General features: G+C 45.6%; 1 protein-coding gene across 1 annotated transcript in view; it reads right to left on the minus strand.

Moving 5' to 3' along the window:
- Nucleotides 1-10856: 10856 nt before the first annotated feature.
- LOC119167313 (papilin) overlaps nt 10857-18423 on the minus strand; it is a 47012-nt gene continuing 39445 nt past the window's right edge. Inside the window, exons 16-18 of the mRNA XM_075866716.1 lie at nt 18054-18242; nt 16844-16903; nt 10857-13242 (exon numbers count right to left, since the gene is read on the minus strand). Of these exons, the coding sequence (XP_075722831.1) occupies nt 13040-13242; nt 16844-16903; nt 18054-18242 (452 nt within the window). The 3' untranslated portion in view covers nt 10857-13039. The remainder of the gene's footprint in view (nt 13243-16843; nt 16904-18053; nt 18243-18423) is intronic.

The following is an 18423-nucleotide window of genomic DNA, read 5'->3' on the forward strand; positions in this document are numbered from 1 at the left end:
AAACGTCTTTTTTGGTAATTTGGTTAAGGTGACGGTAATCGACACAAAAGCGCCATGTTCCATCTTTCTTTTTAACAAGGACGACTGGAGAAGCCCAGGGGATGCACGAAGGCTCGATAATGTTTTTCGCAAGCATTTTGCTGACTTCATGTTGTAATATTGCACGCTCCGACGCAGACACACGGTAGGGGCGTCAATGAACGGGAGTTGCATGGCCAGTATTTATGCAATGGGTGACAATGGTCGTTTGGCCTAAAGAGTTGCTGGCAAAGTCGAAAGTGCTACGATAGCCCTAAAGAACGTGGCAAAGCGCTGCAGCTTGCTCAGACGTGAGGTCCGATGACACCATTCGTTCGATGTCGGCGCCCCAAGAACGTGATGGATTGGAACCACTGACTGAGCTGCAGCAATAGTCAACTCTGAAGGGCTCGACATGGTCATCTTTGAGAGCGGTAATTTTGGCCAGGGAGATACCCTGTGGCAGAACTTGGGTGGTGAGTGAAAAGTTGACCAGTGGAATGAAGGTGCGGTTTCTTTGAATCGTCAGAATCATATGCGGCACACCAACCCCATGCGTAAGCATCCCGGCAGGAATCGGGGCGGCCATGTCATCACCATCAGGTACTGGCGGCGTGCAGGATAAGTCGACATGTGTGACAGAGTTAGGAGGGAGGCGCATGAAATCAATGCAGCAGAGGCTGGTTTGCGGTGGGCTAGGCGGGTCGGAAAAGAGGGGTAAATCGAGATGGAGAGAGCCAGCTGAACAGTCTATGAGGGCAGAGTGCGTGGCTAGAAAATCCATACCGAGAATGAGTTCATGAGGGCAATGTTCAATAACGGCGAAAAGAATGACAGTGCTTCTCTTCCCAATAGACACTCGCGCAGAGCACATGCCAAGAATTGCGGCAGTTCCTCCATCGGCGACTCGTACAGCTCGGTTGAAGGCGGGCGTGACAACTTTTCTAAGTCGGCGGCAAAGGTTAGCACTCATAATGGACACATGTGCGCCAGTATCTATCAATGCACTGACAGGAACATTGTCGACAGTAACGTACAAAAAGTTCCGGTTCGTTGTTAACGGTAATCGAGGATTTTTTACGAAGGTCGTCAACGCAGTTCCACCTCCAGAAGCTGCACGGCCTAGTTTTCCAGTCGGAGGTGCTGCGAATAGGTCGGGGAGGCAGCACGGCGTTGTGGGGGCGACCGGGACTGACGACGAGCAGGAGACGGTGACCGGTCGTAGCGAGGTCTGCTCAGAGGTGCTGTAGGAGCGGAAAATGTGGTCGGCGTTGATGGAGAAAGTGATGGGGACGGCTGGCGAGCAGAAGTGGCGTGAAACTGAGGTGTATAATTGGATGGTGGAGCCCAGCGGCTGCGGCAGTGACGAGCAATATGACCAACGCGTCGACAGTTAAAACATATGGGCCTGTCATCAAGAGTACGCCATTCGGACGGATTGCGTTGTATGCGAGGCGCAGAAGGGGTACGATAAGAAGGCTCAGCAGAGTATACGGTAGGAACAGGATGTAGGCCGACATTCGATAGCTCTTGACGAACGACCACTTGTATTAAAGAGATCGTGGTCGGGGAATTCAGGCGCAGGCGTCGGTAGTGGCGTGGCTACCGGTTGAGCTGCCTCGACCTCTGGACGAATGATGCGTGTAAGGTTGTCGCATAGAGGGGCCTGTTGGAAGGCGTCGTCACACGAAGAAGTGGCCGCTGTGTTCGGAAGGCACACGATGCTTTGGGCTACGCGGTGGGCTTTAGCTTGTTCGAGACGTCGGCATTCTTTAAGGATTGTGTCGATGCTCGAGACGTTGTTAAAAACCAGCAGGTTGAAAGCATCGTCAGCAATGCCTTTCAAGACGTGGTTAACCTTTTCATCTTCCGACATGCACTGGTCGGCCTTGGAACAAAGGGCCAAGACGTCAAGAATGTAGGAGACGTACGATTCGGTAAAAGACTGGCCCCGTGTGGCAAGAGTCTTCTTCGCAGTGAGCTGACGACCAGATGAATCGACAAACAGGTCACGTATCTTTTCTTTGAAGAGATCCCAGCTCGTTATGTCGGCTTCGTGGCTTTTAAACCATGTTCGGGAAGTGCCGTCTAGGTAGAAAAGCACGTTGGCGAGCATGAGCGTGGGATCCCAGCGGTGAGTAGGACTGACGCGCTCGTACTGCTTCAGCCAAGTGTCAAGATCGATCGTACCATCACCGGAGAAAGTGCCGGGATCCCGGAGGTGCGGGAGTGTGAGGTAAGTGGTGGCTTGGACTGATGAGGGCAGCGTAAAGGAAGTAGCAGCTGTCGAAGCAGTCGAAAGGTCGCCGATGGTGCGACCACTGCGCGTCTCCATCGAGGTACGGGGCTCGTCCACCTCCACCATTAATGTTACGAGTAACTTGTTGAATGACCTATTTACAGCGCACAGAACTCGACGAGCAAGATGGCGCCAGACTAGCATCAAACGAAAACTCACTTCGTCCTCCTCTTTCATGCAGCCATGTTTAGCGGCTGTTATGTATCAATATAAATAGCCTGCCGTTAGCTTGCCGTTCTAACGTTAAAGGAGGTGCTCCTTCCTCAGTAGTTAAAACCTCGCGCTCACACTTCAGAGGTCCCACGTTCGACTCTGCGCGCCGGACTCTTTTTCTGGAATAATTTTCGTTTTTGCGATTATATATATATATATATATATATATATATATATATATATATATATATATATATATATATATATATATATACAGAGTGAGTGACGACGACGCTGATGTTAACGTCGGTGCCAACGCCGGTGGCGAAATCCAGCCGAGAATGTCCATATAAGTGCTATCGCAATAAAACGCGCATCTCTACGAAACTACTGATGACAAGTGCGCAAAGCTAGGTGCTAAGGTCTATAATGCCTACGTTGAACCCACCGACTAGCATGAAAAGTTGGGGCATGTTGGTGTTCGATATTTTCCGGCCTGGATCGGGCACGCGCGCCCTATTGAGGCGGCTGTGCCCGAGCGTTGTACCATATAAGTTGAGTGGCATAAACTGACATAGACTACGACAATGCTAGGTCCCGAGGTCTTAATGTTGACGCTGACCGCGCCAACTAGAATGAACGGCTTGTGCTTGTAGGTGCTTTACGCAGTTTTGTCATAAATACGATAGTTGTTCCTCTATTTTACACCTTTTTATTCATATACACTCACATGTTTCGACTACAGCAACGGTTTTTGTAACAACCATGATAGCAAATAGTGAGTGTTGATGAAAAAGCTAGATGCTAAGGTCTGTAATGCGTACATTGAAGTCGTCGGCTAGTATTAATGGTTTGTGCTTCAAGGTTGTTTTTTTCGTTCTGTCACAATCAATATCAATAATAGTGTATTAAATTTTTTTCCCGAGTATCACATTCATTAATTTTCCTGTGACTGACACCGTGGGCAGAGGAGGCTTGGTGGTAATGTGCTTCGCCCCAAGGGCATGTGGTGCTCGCGAGCACATTTTTGTTTTCTTTCAGTGCAACACGATGCCGTAAGTAAACATGATGACTTCCTTAATGTCTTTGATATGTTGACAGGGATTATTACAATTACTATGATGCTCGGTAAATGTATTCTTGTTATTGCCGTTTTAAATCCGATTTTCCTGAATTACACGATATTTCTGTATAACGAGGGTTGTCGGATACGTGTTGATGCGACGGTGCTCAGAGGTCGATAAGATGCATGGGCTTTTTTTCCCTCGCAAGCGATGTCAACTCGCGTGTCGTCGCAGCTTGCAGCAAAGCCCTCCAAAGGTCGTTGACCTGACCAAGACATTGTTTTAATAAAAAAAAATGAAGAAAAACGTGCGTTTTAGCAAATACAAGAAAGTTTAGCTCTATTCTGGCATAGTGAGCAGGTGATTGACTATTTAAACTTCAGATAATATCAACCCAGTCTTAACAAACGTGTTAACTTCAATGTTGGATGTAAGTCGGTGAGCTCACCCATGAGTCATGACTCTGAACCCGAGTGAGTCCGCTTGAGAAAAACTTGCGTAAGTTTGAGACCAACGATGCCAAATATTGGTGGGTTTGCGTCGGAGTGAGCCCTAAGAGCAAGATATATTTCTTGACTGAGTCTTATTGAGCTCGACCTTGCATTGCCAACGGATGTAGGTCTGTTAATGCCATTCAGAGATTTCGATAAAAAGCGTTTTTATTTTCACCTTCATATATCGGTTTTCATGATGGTCTTGCTAGTCCGTGCAGTTTGAGACCTTCTGAGAGTGGTAAAACTGCAGTGATGTTTGTTGCCCGAGTCTTACCAGTGACTTACAAAAAGAGAAGAAAATACGAACGGGTAAAGAATTTTCGTGAGACCTGGTTTGAAGAATGCTGTATTTCCCTTCCCATTACAACATTTCCTAGCTTGAATGAATACACTCGGCCTAAAAAGACAAGCTCAATAATGATGAGACCGTGGATAACATAACTCTTATAAAGAATGAAGGAGTTTTATTGGGGAAATTGGTTTAGCTTCGGTTCTTCCGTCTTCTACTGACAGTCCTCGTATACGATTAGCTGAATACTTCTCCAGCGTATTGCTCCACACCGCTTGTTTCAATCGCTCATCCAATTGTGGCTTTCTGCTAGCTTTTCAACTTTCGCATGACCATTGACCAGCCAGGCTTAGAAAAATAGTGGTGCTCGGCAGACGTTATGCGAAAAGACAAATGTACCGAAATGTATCGTCGCGTACGCCTGTGCTAAGATGAATGGATGGATGAATGATATGAGTGTACCCTTTATAACGGGGCTGTGAAATGTGTGATATCATGCTTGACCAAAACAAAACATTTTTTTTCTTTTTTTACGTTGATCTAATAATTTTATCGTGTGGTGACAATTTTGAACGACATCTACCGGTGGACCTGTCTGAGTGATCTGTCCGTATGCCCTGTTCACCGACACACGAATCTACGCATCATTTTTGCACAGATTTAACCGAGACAGCCAGCTTTCCCTCGCAACTCCTCCTATCTCGAAGTACTGTTTGGCCACTCTATGTATATTATCCGCTTCTCACTCTCTTTTGATCGGTTGCCTAGAATGAGTTCAATTACTGAAAAACTACAAATACGCGGTAGTGATCAATAATAGCAAATAGTCTTCTTGTGATATAAAATCAATTCATGCCGCCCTTGTAGCCGGAAAGCAAAGTACAAAAGTATCGCTATTAACTGCTATCTCATTGAGTGGTACTACTATGGGTAACATTAAGTCAAGGCACATGCGTAGGATGTAACTTGAAGAGAAATTCCGAGTAGTTCAAGGAATAGTAATTTCTGAGCTTTTACGTGATGCTGAGGTTTTCATAAGGCTAAGTAACCAAGACGTTTGTTTCTGCCGCCACAAGCCTAAATAACATCGGCACGCCTAGCAATCCTTGTCTTCGCCATATGGATGAATTCTGCCTACGTTTCTATTCTTCACGATGCTTTGTGGTCGCCCTGTCATTTATGCGATTTCAAATGGTTGCGTTACACGGATATTAGAAGCAGCCTAATGAACTGTTTGTTTGAGAGGCCCATTGAGGTGCACACAACACCGGCGGAAAGAACCACATCATGAAAACTATATAAGCAAGAACCATGGTGGCTATAAGAGGCATAACACACGAATTTAGACGCTCAGTTGCCACGGAATTTTTACTATTCATTGTCATGGTTCTGTCTGTCTACCTTCATTTAATGTTTGCACATTTGTGCCCCGTCGCAGATCGCAGCTGATTCACTTGGTCACTGAGGCCGACGTTGTTGCGAAATCGCCTGATAAGTGCGTTAGTTCACATTAATAATAATAATAATAATTGGGGTTTAACGCACCCTACACATTACCAATTTTGGTGAATATCCAGCTAGCCAAACGGCCACGAGTGCACCATGAGCGTGGCATAGACATCAAGCTCTACATGAAATGCATGTCTTGAGTTTCATATTACTACTTGTCATTCATGCGCGTCATTCATGATCGGTATATCACGTAAATAAATCTGGCAGATCCAATGCTTTCCGGAAATGATTGTAATGCGAAGAGGCTGCAAGAAGCAAGTCACGCTGTACATAACATGTATGCCATCATGTACATTTTAGGACCTGCCATGATCGTCACAGAGTCACATCTTGCAATAGCAGCGGAATGGCCACAAACGCATCATGAGTGTGGCGTATAAATGGTGTTGTACTTGACGTGCATGTCATGATTTGTAAGTTACAACCTGCTACCTGTGCTCGTCATATGGTCACGTCATGCAATATCGAACTTGTTGTATATTAAAGCAGTGAGACGGCCATGAGTACAATATGAGAGTGGCATGTATATCTTCTTTTACATGCCAAGTAATGCATGATTTTAATTTTACAATCTGGCTCTTGTGTTTATAAAACAGACGCGACTCGCAATACCTCATTTTGCTGTATACCAAGCTAGCGAACTGACCGGGGGAGGGACTTGAACATGGAATGAAATACATGTTGCACAAGAGGGGCCTTGCTTTTAATATTACCACTTGCCATTACCACTTGCCATTACCACTTGCCATTTATGTTCGTCATACAGCCACGCCACGCTATACCATATTTTGTGTATATCAAGCCTGAGGCGTTTGCGTTCGCCAGGAGGGGAAGACGAAGAAGTGTGTTTTGAATAGGAGCTACTTCTGCTGACTCCGGCGTATTTCAGTGGTAATTTAGGTCTGTTGATCGGTTTTCGCTGCTCCCTTGAAGGGAATGGATGTAGACCACCCCGGGCGCCTGCCGGCATCAGCGGCGTCAGCGGCGGCCGCCTCCAGAAAGCGGATGGGACAAGCGAGTGACAGCGACTGTGAAGATACTCATGCTTACTATCTCAGCAGTGAGGACATTTCAGATGACGGTTTCCAACCTGTGCTAAACCGCAAAACGAAGAGGAGGAACATGAGGACATCCTCATCCTCAACTATTCAAACTGTAAGTGAAGCGCCAAAATCGAACACTTATACCATCCTGTTTCTGCCAGCACTTCCTACCGTCAGCAAGAAACGCCTTAATAGACAGTCTGTGTCGAGGTCTCTGGAACCGCTCGTGCCAAATGAGATCACGGACATAAGAGTGAACGCCAGAAAGAATATACTGGCTGTTGACGTTTTGCACGCAAGTGCGTTGGGCGTTCTGCGCAGTGTAACTGACTTGGATGGCAACCAGGTGCACTCTCATGTTCTCTTGGGATGTGATGTAGTAACCGGCGCGATCTATGACATAGATGTGGCTATTTCCAATGATGACTTACAATTTCTTGTCAAGTCAACAACTGATACTCCAATTGTTGATGTCACCCGGCTAGGCAAGTCTCGCTGTGTGAAGATTGCGTTTAAGAGCACATCACTCCCCTCTCATGTGAAGGTGGGGTACTTCAGACATGCTGTGTGGCTTTTCATTCCGAAGCCTCTCCAGTGCCGTAAATGCATGAAACTTGGACATGTGAGCAGCGTCTGCGAGAATTCGGTGGTATGCCACCACTGCGCCGAGCCCCATGAAGCGGATAAGTGCGCCGCAACTATCAAGAAATGCTCTAATTGCAAAGGATCCTATGAAGCCACATCGAAGGGCTGCCCGCGGATACAGAAGGAAATTGCCATCTTCAAGGAGATGGTGCGCGATCACTCATCTCATCGAGAAGCCGCAGCTAAAGTCAGAAGGCGTCGTTCACGTCGACGTCGGTTTTCAAGGATGCCCGCTACCTCCTCGACACGTTTGCCAGATCTCTCATCAGTACCACCTCCTTTGCCTCCCAGGCCACATGCCGTGGGAAAATCTGTACAGGACAAAGCCAGTAAGCATACCCTAACTGCGACAGAGTGGCCTGCACTTCAAAGGGAAGCAGAATCAAGCGAATCGAAGGAGTTTCATGACGGCCAGTCCGCGATCCCAGTTCGAGATTTTTCCAACCAAGACAGGCAAGTGACTGCAATCGTGCTATCATCAATTGCCACGATTCGCACGCTACTGAGCAGCATACAATCTCCGTCTGCTAAGAGTGCACTGCAAATACTGGATGCACTGAATCCAGTTCTTGCTAACGTCGTATAAGCAGAATGGCTCAACAAAATCTCATCTTCCGCACTAAAGTTAAAAGTGCGTCGATTTTTCAGTGGAATGCCAGAGGCATGAAGTCCCGTATCTCGGACTTTCGCCAATTTGTTCGGGCTAATCAATTCTCTATACTTGTCATATGTGAACCAAACGTATCAACGCCTTATAGATTGTCCGGTTATGAAGCTTTTCGTTCAGCCGCTTGCGAAGAACGAAGCAAAGTATTTGTTTACATTCGCACAGACTTGACTTATCTTTTGCACCCAACAAGTTCAAATGACGACAATTAGTACGTGTGTCTTCTTGTGAAGAAAAATGCAGGTTCTTTCACGCTTATTGGTGGATATATATCTCCGTCATCGCGATTTGACTGCAACAGATTAAAAGACATCGTAATGAGGACCGATGGGCCTTGGATCATCACCGGTGACTTCAACGCCCATCACATGTTTTGGGGGAGCTCTAAGATGAATGCCAGGGGCCGGAACATTGTTACATTCGCTTCCGATTACGACCTTTCTATCATGAACGATGGTACTCCAACATATCTGCGGGGTCTCACGTATGGCAGTTGCCTTGACCTGACATTGGTGTCATGGTGTTTCTCTCACACAGTTAAATGGTTTTGCGATATTGAGACTCATTGGAGTGATCACATACCCACCTACGTGACGATCGATGGTATCATAAAAAATTTCTCTTCCGGTGTTGTAATTGGCACTGACTGGTCGATGTTTACATCGCGTGTTGAGGACGCTTGCCAAGAAGGCCTCGCCTGCAGCCTGGAAAATACCATAGCGCAAGATATGCAAGCGTCCAAGTGTAAATTACCATTTTCGTCTAAAATAACACAGTTTGATATCGAACTGGAAAGATTGCGAGCTATACGAAGGCGTGCTGAACGACGATACAGACGCACAAGGTCAATTTACGATCTGAGGGAAGCAAGACGGCTCCAAAAAAAGATTCAACGACGCATTTACAAGCTGGAGAGCGAACGCTGGAAAGCTTTCTGCGAATCTCTAGACCCTCATAAACCGCTGTCATATATTTGGAGAACAGTTCGTGGTCTTCGCTCCTCTCCGCAAGAACGGTACCCTTTTAAAGCTTTGGCACTCCATCATGGAAAGACAGAACTCGAGGTGGCTGAAGAATTTTGCACGAGAGTTGCCGGGAATATTATGAACGAGAGAATCGACGCCGTGATCGTTCCTGAGACGCGATTACCAAAAATTGACATTCCATTCACCATGGAAGAACTGGAAGGTGCGTTAGTCGCTTCTAAGCGCATGTCATCGCCAGGTCCTGATGGTATTACTTATAGTGCGTTGGGACACCTTGGACAAAAAGCCAGAAAAGAACTTTTAACATGCTTCAACAACTCCTGGCTCAGCGGCAATGTTCCCCGAGAATGGAAAATAAGTCGATTAATACCACTTTTTAAATCGGGAAAATCACCATTGGACTTGACAGCGTATCGCGCTATTGCCCTCGCAAGCTGCATCGGAAAAGGAATGGAAAGAATGGTTCTATTTTGTCTCGAGTGGTACTTGGAACGATAGACCAAATACCCTTCTTGCATGGCAGGCTTTCGTCAGGGCCGCTCCTCCATCGACTGTGTCCTTGACTTATCGATATTTGTTCAGCAAGAAAAAAGTCGCAAGCGCATATCAGTGGCACTTTTTCTTGACGTGAAGGGTGTATATGATAATGTAGCTCACGATGCCATCCTCACTTCTCTCGCAGCAATGGGCGTTGGTGGACGAATGTTTCAATGGATAAAAGATTATATAACTGGTAGGGGTTTCTTTGTGCAAACATATGAGGGTACAACTTCTGAACATTACACCTACTGCGGAGTACCTCAGGGAGGTGTTTTTAGCCCCACATTGTTCAATGTTGCCCTCATTGATCTGGTGAAGATTCTGCCAAAGTCGGTGTGCCTATCTATATACGCCGATGATATTTGCCTCTGGAGTGCTGCAGTTAGTCGCCCTCAGGTGCGTGCACGAATACAGCGGGCAGCAACCCTCACAACAGCCTACCTTCAGAAACAAGGCCTAACTATATCAACTGTGAAGTGCACGTTGATGGCGTTTACACGCAAACCAATGACGCCATACCCTGTTTACATCAATGAGCAGAGTGTCAAATATGCACGGACGCATCGTTTCCTGGGCATAATAATCGACAGAAGTCTTTCGTGGAGCCAGCATTGTGCGTACTTGAAGAAGAGACTGCTATCAATTGTGCATATAATGAAATTCCTGTGCGGGAAAGCAGGGGGAACTTCTGTGGACTCCATGTTACAGCTGTACAGGGCCCTATTTCTGGGTCTATTGCGCTACAGCTTGCCGGTACTGACTAACACTTGCAAATCCAATACTCATTCATTGAAGAGTTTGCAGGGTCAGGCTCTGCGTATCTGCCTAGGACTGCCCCGATGCGCTTCTACTTATGCCACACACATGCTTGCCAAAGACCATCCGGTCAGGACATATAGAGTTGTGGATTGCCTCAGAGCGCATATTCAGCATGCTAGCCGTGTCCTTGACCACCACTTGGCCCTTCTACCCTCCGGAAGACCACGTGCTGCGTTTTCAGACGTCATAGTCAAGCACCTAAACAGCAATCCATTAGGATATACGCCAGCTGCGAGAATGGCATGTCCTTTGTGGTGCCTCGGCCAGCTGCAAGTACGTCTAGAAATTCCGGGTATCAAAAAGAAAAGCAATCACTCCAGAGTAGCATTGAAGCAAGCAACACTGTTATTATTACATGAGTTGTACTTGGACCAAACGCAGATATACACTGATGGGTCCGTCTCGTCCAGCAGCTCATCAGGTGCCGCTGTAATGCCGGCTGCAGCAATAACAATCAAGTTTAACTTGTCGCATATGACTACATCTACGGCATCAGAGCTTGCTGCTATAAGGGCTGCTTTACAATATCTCGTTCAAGAACGTCCAGGAAAATGGGTCATATTCTGTGATTCGAAGGCAGCGCTTCAGAGTTTGCAGTCTGCCATGCGTAGGAGGAGTCATTAACAATTGGTACAAGAAATAAGACATTGCCATCATGAAGCTCTAGCACGAGGGCATGATATTATATATCAATGGCTGCCTGGACATATCGGTATTACCGGAAATCAATTAGCCGATGATGCAGCCCGCTCAGCCCATGAAGGAACCCATGTAGTCCCGATTCCTTTATCAAGGAATGATGCAGCAAGACAACTGTACCTGCTGGCTCGAGATCTCACACGCACGTTCTGGTCGTCTACCAGCTTCCAAAGGTGTCAATTTTATGAACTGGATCCTTCGCTCAAGATAAAGCTACCATCACAACTTTCCCGCTCCGATGCGACACTGTTATGCCGCCTTTGGTTGCGTGTTGCATTTACAAAGGTATACTCCTTTCGGATTGGAATGGCAGACACCTCTACATGCGACTACTGCGAAGCTGAAGAGACCATCGAATACGTCCTGTGCAGCTGCGCTTGCTACGACACACAGCGATGCCAGCTCCGGATGGTTTTAAATCAACTTGACCCCGGACCATTTTGTGTGCAGAAGATACTAGGACCTTGGGCATCTGCCTCAGTTGCGCAGAAATCGACTAAAGCACTGCTACTTAAGTAAAGTCAACAAACCTGAGCGACCACCTGTAGACTGTGTCTGCTCCCCGAGTGTGCTCGTGATTATGTGTACCTTCTCATCTCTCTGCAACCTCTTTTCTCCCCTTCATCCCTTCTCCAGTGCAGGGTAGCAAACCGGATGTGTGTCTGGTTAACCTCCCTGCCTTTCCTTGCATCTTTCTCTCTCTCTCTCTCTCTCAAGCCAGCGAAACGGCTGCAAGTGTGCCATCAGCAAGGCATGGAAATCATGTCGCACATGACTGTTATGATTACCGTCTTACTACTATAGTGTTTTACATTCGTCATACAGTTGCGTCACACAATAACAAATTTTGTGTAGAAATTTAAGGAAACAGCTGTAGGAGCACCACACTCGTAGCGTGTAAACTGTATCGTTCATGACAAGGTAGACATGATTTTCATATGATTAGTCGGATATGTTTTTCGTACAATTATGACTTGTGACATTTATTTTGATATTATAAGAACCACAACCATATAGTCTAGAGATATTAACATCGTAGGCGGATATATATATATATATATATATATATATATATATATATATATATATATATATATATATATATATGAGATATAACAGACAGTAATGCCAAGGAATGTACAGGGGAAGTTATTAGAACCAATGGATTGTAAATAAGAAGAAAGAAAAGTGGATGAAAAATTCACGGCTGGTTATTATATATATATATATATATATATATGTATATATATATATATATATATATATATATATATATATATATATATATATATATATATATATATATATATATATATATATATATATTTATATATATATACGCTCACAGCCTCCGAAGTTTCCTAGGAAATGCTTCGCATTTATTTTTTGGGGTATATTAATTCAATGAAACTGCCGTGAGCTCCCCTAAACTTAACCCATGCCAGTGGACTAGATAGTTTCTTTGGCGAAGCCCACCGAGAGTGCTAGACGGCGAACCGATCACGAATGCTGTACTTTCCCGTTCCACTCGACCCGGTGCTGCTACCTATTGGTGGCATTGCGTTCTGAAAAGCTCAATTTCTTCACATTACTGCCAAATTGCGCCATAAATCACGCAGCGCCTCTAAGCAGTGTGTTTCCACGTCGTTTGCAGTGAAGCCTGGAGATACGTGGCCATTTTTTTTTTCACTGTCCCTCACAGCATGCACTCTTTTATTGTTGCGTTGCTTCACCCAGTACCATGAGTTGTATTTATATTGTGAATCGCACCAGCGATAGTACGTTATTGTAGAGTTGCTCCACTTGTTTTCTTAGGCACGGGGAACGACGCCGAAGACCTTCTTGCACTTCTTCTCGCACGCGTCGAAGGTGAGGAAGTTGTTGGCGTTTCCTCCGCACCCTCCGTAGATGAACTGCTCGCAAGTCTTGGTCAGCGTGTTGTAGAAGAAGCGAGGCATGTACGCTTCGCAGGGTCCAGCGTCGACCGAGTAAGTGCACTCCTCAGGTGGCGCGACTGTGGAAGAAGATGATCGCCGCATTAGTATCGCGTCGTGTTTGTAAAATAAATAGCGCGTCTATTGATCCTAAATCGACTGTGGTGGCCTAGGATGAGCAAGAGAGTGATGTGCTTGCGCTGGTGTTTTGAGCTAGATCTGCAGCACAGGCGACGTGCGTTGATTGGTGCGTAGCGTGATTGTAGTTTTGCAGATGGGTACCTAACGTGACTGGTGCTTAACGCGCTTAACACAGTAAGAGAGTGGTAAAGGAGAAAAGAGGACAACACTTTGCAAGATGGCACGACAGTGTTAGCAAGATAACCCGAAATTGATGTTGCGACAAAGGCGATAGATTGATCGAAAACAGGTGAAAATCGATAACTTTCTCACATATTTCTACTCAAATAGTTCTCCTTGTTCAGCATTCCGTATAGGATTCTGTTTATTTTCTGTTGTTTTGTTATCCTCTTGGCAGCATGAGTAGGGCAATGAATAGTGTGAAGATACTAGGTACTTTATAAGGAGTTTTATTCTATGTGAATGAACGGTTAGCATTTCAAACATTGAAATTGAGCTTTTGAAGCAGGGCATGCGCAACACGATAAAACTATAAAACATTACTTTAACACGCAGGGCGAAGGATAGGAATGACTAGGGAGCTCACACGAAGCGGTGCCTTACGGGTTGACAAGTCAATCAGCTTTGAATATGAGCATTCGCGCTCGCCTTGAAAAAGTACGTGTCGTTTTTTCATTGAAACAGTTGCAAGTTTAGTGCCATGTCTGTCTCTTTTCTTTCATCCTGTGTGTAAGAGGACTGTTGGGTGTGTATACATATGATCGAACACACGGTCCTGGTCACCATTTGCGATTTTGGTGATATTTTTGTGATATTTCGGAATCTTGGCATCAGCGCCAGTACAAAAATTTTGAATTTTGTTTTTCGAAAAAAATTGGTTTACCCAACAAAGTATAACTTTTGGTGGTAAAAAATACTTGTCCAAAGAGTTCGAGATTGTAGAAATTTTTCGCACACAGAAGTAAAACATCATGCGCTTTCCAATCACAGTAGTAGTTACCCCTAAAGCAGAAGTATTCAATATTGTTGGGCAAATATTTCTTACTTCTTGAAAAAAAATTAGAGGAAAAATGCACAAACGTGGCAAACCGCATTGCATACCTGCATTTCAGAGATTTATTGCTACAGAGAATTTAGACTGAAGATAATAAAGCCAAAAACTTATTACTTCTAATACTTTCACTTTATCTGTAAGGAAATTTAGCGGTTACATTGGTTGTTAACAAGTTGCAATGCGTCTAATGTAACCAATCTAGCCTTGCAGCCGCGTCGGTCTTTATGAGCATAAAATGGGATATAAGTTCTTCAAACGAATTGTATGCGATGTAATCACAAGAAACAAGACCATAACAACAAATGCGCAGCCGGTTTGCACCGTACAACAGCCTTGGTCTTTCAATCGGATGCTTGACGAATCCGCATCAGCGGCCGCTCCATGTTTCGGGCACTCACGTTACAGCTCTGTACACTACAGTACTTAACACTGTGACGCCATCTGTTTACGTCGGATGGAGTTCGACGCGAAAACCACGTAGTCAAAGCACGGAACATGTACCTGTTTGTCGAACATATGGGCCCTGCTAGTGAACACAGACCGTATAGTCAAGGACATGTACTGGTGCAGGCGCGACTTACTGTGGTGGTTTGATTGCGATAACAATTATTCGAACACTCCAAGAGAAATATTTCAGTTGGTGCCGACCTGACAGCCCGTAGAAAGCTCGAGTATGGTAAGATTCTATCACACTCCACGCATGGGACGTTGGAGAAATGACTGAAGATATGCAAAATACACTGCCACCTTCACAATGGGGACAGTAAGGCTGTGTAGCCAGGAGGTAGCGGGGCACGAGCACAAGCGCAGCGAAAAATGCAGCTGCAGTTTAAGAGGGCTGGTATTCTCCACTCGGCCTGGCCTGGAGTGAGAAGGCCTTTGCTATGTGCAGCAAGTTCGACTTGCTCGGCCCAGAACTATCTGCTCTTATGCTCGTGCGAAAGACCATTACGACGCAAGACACCTGCCAGTGGCCTTCGCCAAATGTGAGCTCGCCTGATTGTGGATGCCTTTGCGAAAGAAGGGGCTTTGCCAGAAGCTCTTTTCGAAGTATTTTGGCCCACTTGACGTCACCCAACGCTTGAGTGACGTCACTTACATCATTGCGAAAGCGACCACTCAGAAACAGAGATCTGAGATTTGTGCATATTGCACAGTTGAAACCTTACAAGAACGGCTCACTCTGACTTGCTCGGTGAGCTTCGTCTGGCCTCGGGGGAAAACGCAACGTGGCTTTCAAAGAGTGCGTAAGAAGGAGGAAGAGAAAGAACTGGCGCGAGGGGTCTCTGATTGACGGCTTCCGATGATCACTTTTGTTTCTTAAAGACCATAGTCTTTCTTGGGGACCTTCGACGCAAATATTTTGGTCTGTCTGTCTGTCTGTCTGTCTGTCTGTCTGTCTGTCTGTCTGTCTGTCTGTACATTTCTCTGTTTGTCCGCCCTAACGATACCTCAAACGGCACCAAATGGCCAACCCCAACCGCAGCGCCCACCAATATTGCTCAAGGTTTAGCGTTCCTAGTTGTGCAATTTTCAATTAAAAATCAATTATTGCGCATATCTGAGGCGCCACAACAACGCTTCGATGTTTTCTATGTCTGCCTTTATACTAGAAGAGGCACACACAAGTGACTCTAAGGAATGCAGCGTTTAATCGCGCTGCGCTGACAGTGCAACGCGATGCTCAAAAAGGTGTTTCCAACGCTTTGCCACGACGTCACGGTGGTGGCACCTGCCCGTCGCTTTGCGTTCTATACCTTATCAACTCCGAGACTGGCGCGCATCTTTCTCCGCGGGCCGCACGCCTTCGTTTTCGAAGATAACTGCCAGATGGAACTTGTGTCTAACGCGCCTAGATGCGCTCGTTCGCCTCCGCCACACGCTCTAGGAACTCTAACGCAGCACCTGCAACTTACCATTCACCGATTTTCTTGCGCAGAACACCAAATAAACGCTTTGTTCGTTCTCTCCAGACGTAAGACTATCGTCTTTCGACAACATTTACGGTGTAACATGTAGATTCGGAATAATTTTTTTTCTTACGCGAATGCTCACCACTCATTTACATAAACCCATCTCATTTGCAACAATATTGTAATATTAATTTATGCAGTGGAAATTCAGTGGAAACATTTGGGTTATAATTAGGCTATAGGCATGGCACTTGTTGTAACCATATGGGCAGCTTTCTTATGCACAACACCTTATTTAGGTTTAGTTTTAGCGTCGTTTTGATTTTGCAGAGTGACTAGAAATCACTGCGTAATTTGATTTGGGGAAATTATTCGAAATTATTAAAACCTACTTGAGAAAAGAAGTCTTAATCAAGTAAGTCACTTCAGACCTGAAAACGGACTTATGCGGTGACATACGCACCAGTGCATCTAGGTAGGCCAATGTGATGTGCTAAGACCTAGATACAGGTGAAGGTTCAAAAGAACTAAACCAGCCATATTACATACGTTCTTAGCAAAACAGGTACTTACAGGGCCAGAATGGAGCTTCGAAGGCATCAACCATCTCCAGAGAATGCTGATCCAGGGATGCTGCGTGGGCGAAGTAAGAACAGTCTTAAGCAATGCCTCTATTAAGTGAACCGCACAGCGACGACGTCAACTTCAATTGCAGTATGATTCGCGGCCCTTGCTCTCGCGAACAATGCATAAGCGGTTTAACATCATACTGCGACTAAAGCGCCCCCATTTCAGGCACCACAGTGTGGCAGTTGATTGAGGGCGCGTAACATTAGTTCTGCCATTTCTCGTTGTAGCCACTCTTATTCATACTATTTCTTGAGTACCACTACATCATGTTCAGGTGCAAATAAAATAAACTTTTCGCAAACGCGCCAAACTATCGCATTTTATGTCGCTGAAAAATATGTTACAAGAAATTAAAATGGTTAATATGTGTTTTTGCAACTCTTAGTAAACAATCGCAACGTGCCCCTAATTAAGTATTTATTTATTATGCCATCACTCATATTCGATTAGTCCAGAAGAAGACCCAGATATTAAGCTCAAGCCGCGCGCGCTAGTTCTTTTTTTGTTCTGGGCCTTTTGAGGAAAGAAAAATGGCACTTTGGACTTTCCTCCCGGAAGACGGCATGTTAAACAACCTGCTTACCGTTGGGGTGCCGCTTCCAGTAATGCGCCGCAGACGTATACATCACACTCAGTTAGGTTTTGTGAACAAGCTCTGGCTATGCTGGAGGTTTAATTGACCAACACGCGAGCTATTTGACTCTTCTTTTGCAACAATTTGAAAGAAAAAACTGGCCAAAGTAGTTGTGTTCACATGAATGGACACTGCACCTGAAGGAGCTACCATATTGGGACATATCGGGTACGTTGAATGCCGCCAGCCACACCTCTGAAAACGAGTCTCAGTGATGTGGGACACAGAGGCAACATCAAAGGATTAAAGAATTCGGGACTATCAACGATTGTTTATCCAGCCTAGGAGTTTCCTGTGACGCATGAAAACACAAAAGAATAACAACGTGATGTCCGAAGCCCTTGAATTTGCTCGTTGTTTACATGAGACATGTGACGTGAGAAAGTCCAATCAGTTTCCTCATGCCTACTGCCTGTCGACGTGTGATTACCTCACGAATTTAGCATAAAAAACAGGTTGATGAGGTGGTTCCTAAGGGTTGTGTTCGTCATTCATATTTCCTGTCTCCCACTCACTCACCCCAGCAAGTCTCTTTGCACTCCTTGAGGGTCACGAAGTTGTTGCCGTTGCCCTGGCAACCTCCGTAGATGAACCTCTGGCAACTCTTGGTCACGTTGTCATAGTAGTAGCGAGGGAAGTAGCCGGCACACATACCGGGTTGCTTGGTCTCGTTGCAAACCGGGTTCAGTCCCAGGGATCTCGGCCAACCTTTTGTACAAAAAAAAAACGAATACCGAGCTTGTTGGTGTGCATTCATTTTGAAAGCTTTTCAGCGTATGGCTGCGAATTACGTGATCTGCGTCTACATGCGAGGGCTGCTCAACCTTCATCACGCGCGTGCACGAATTTCTGAGAGTACGATGAAGAAGAGACGACGGTGACCTGTATG

This window comes from Rhipicephalus microplus, chromosome 6, assembly GCF_043290135.1.
Source record: "Rhipicephalus microplus isolate Deutch F79 chromosome 6, USDA_Rmic, whole genome shotgun sequence".
Lineage (NCBI taxonomy): Eukaryota > Metazoa > Arthropoda > Arachnida > Ixodida > Ixodidae > Rhipicephalus > Rhipicephalus microplus.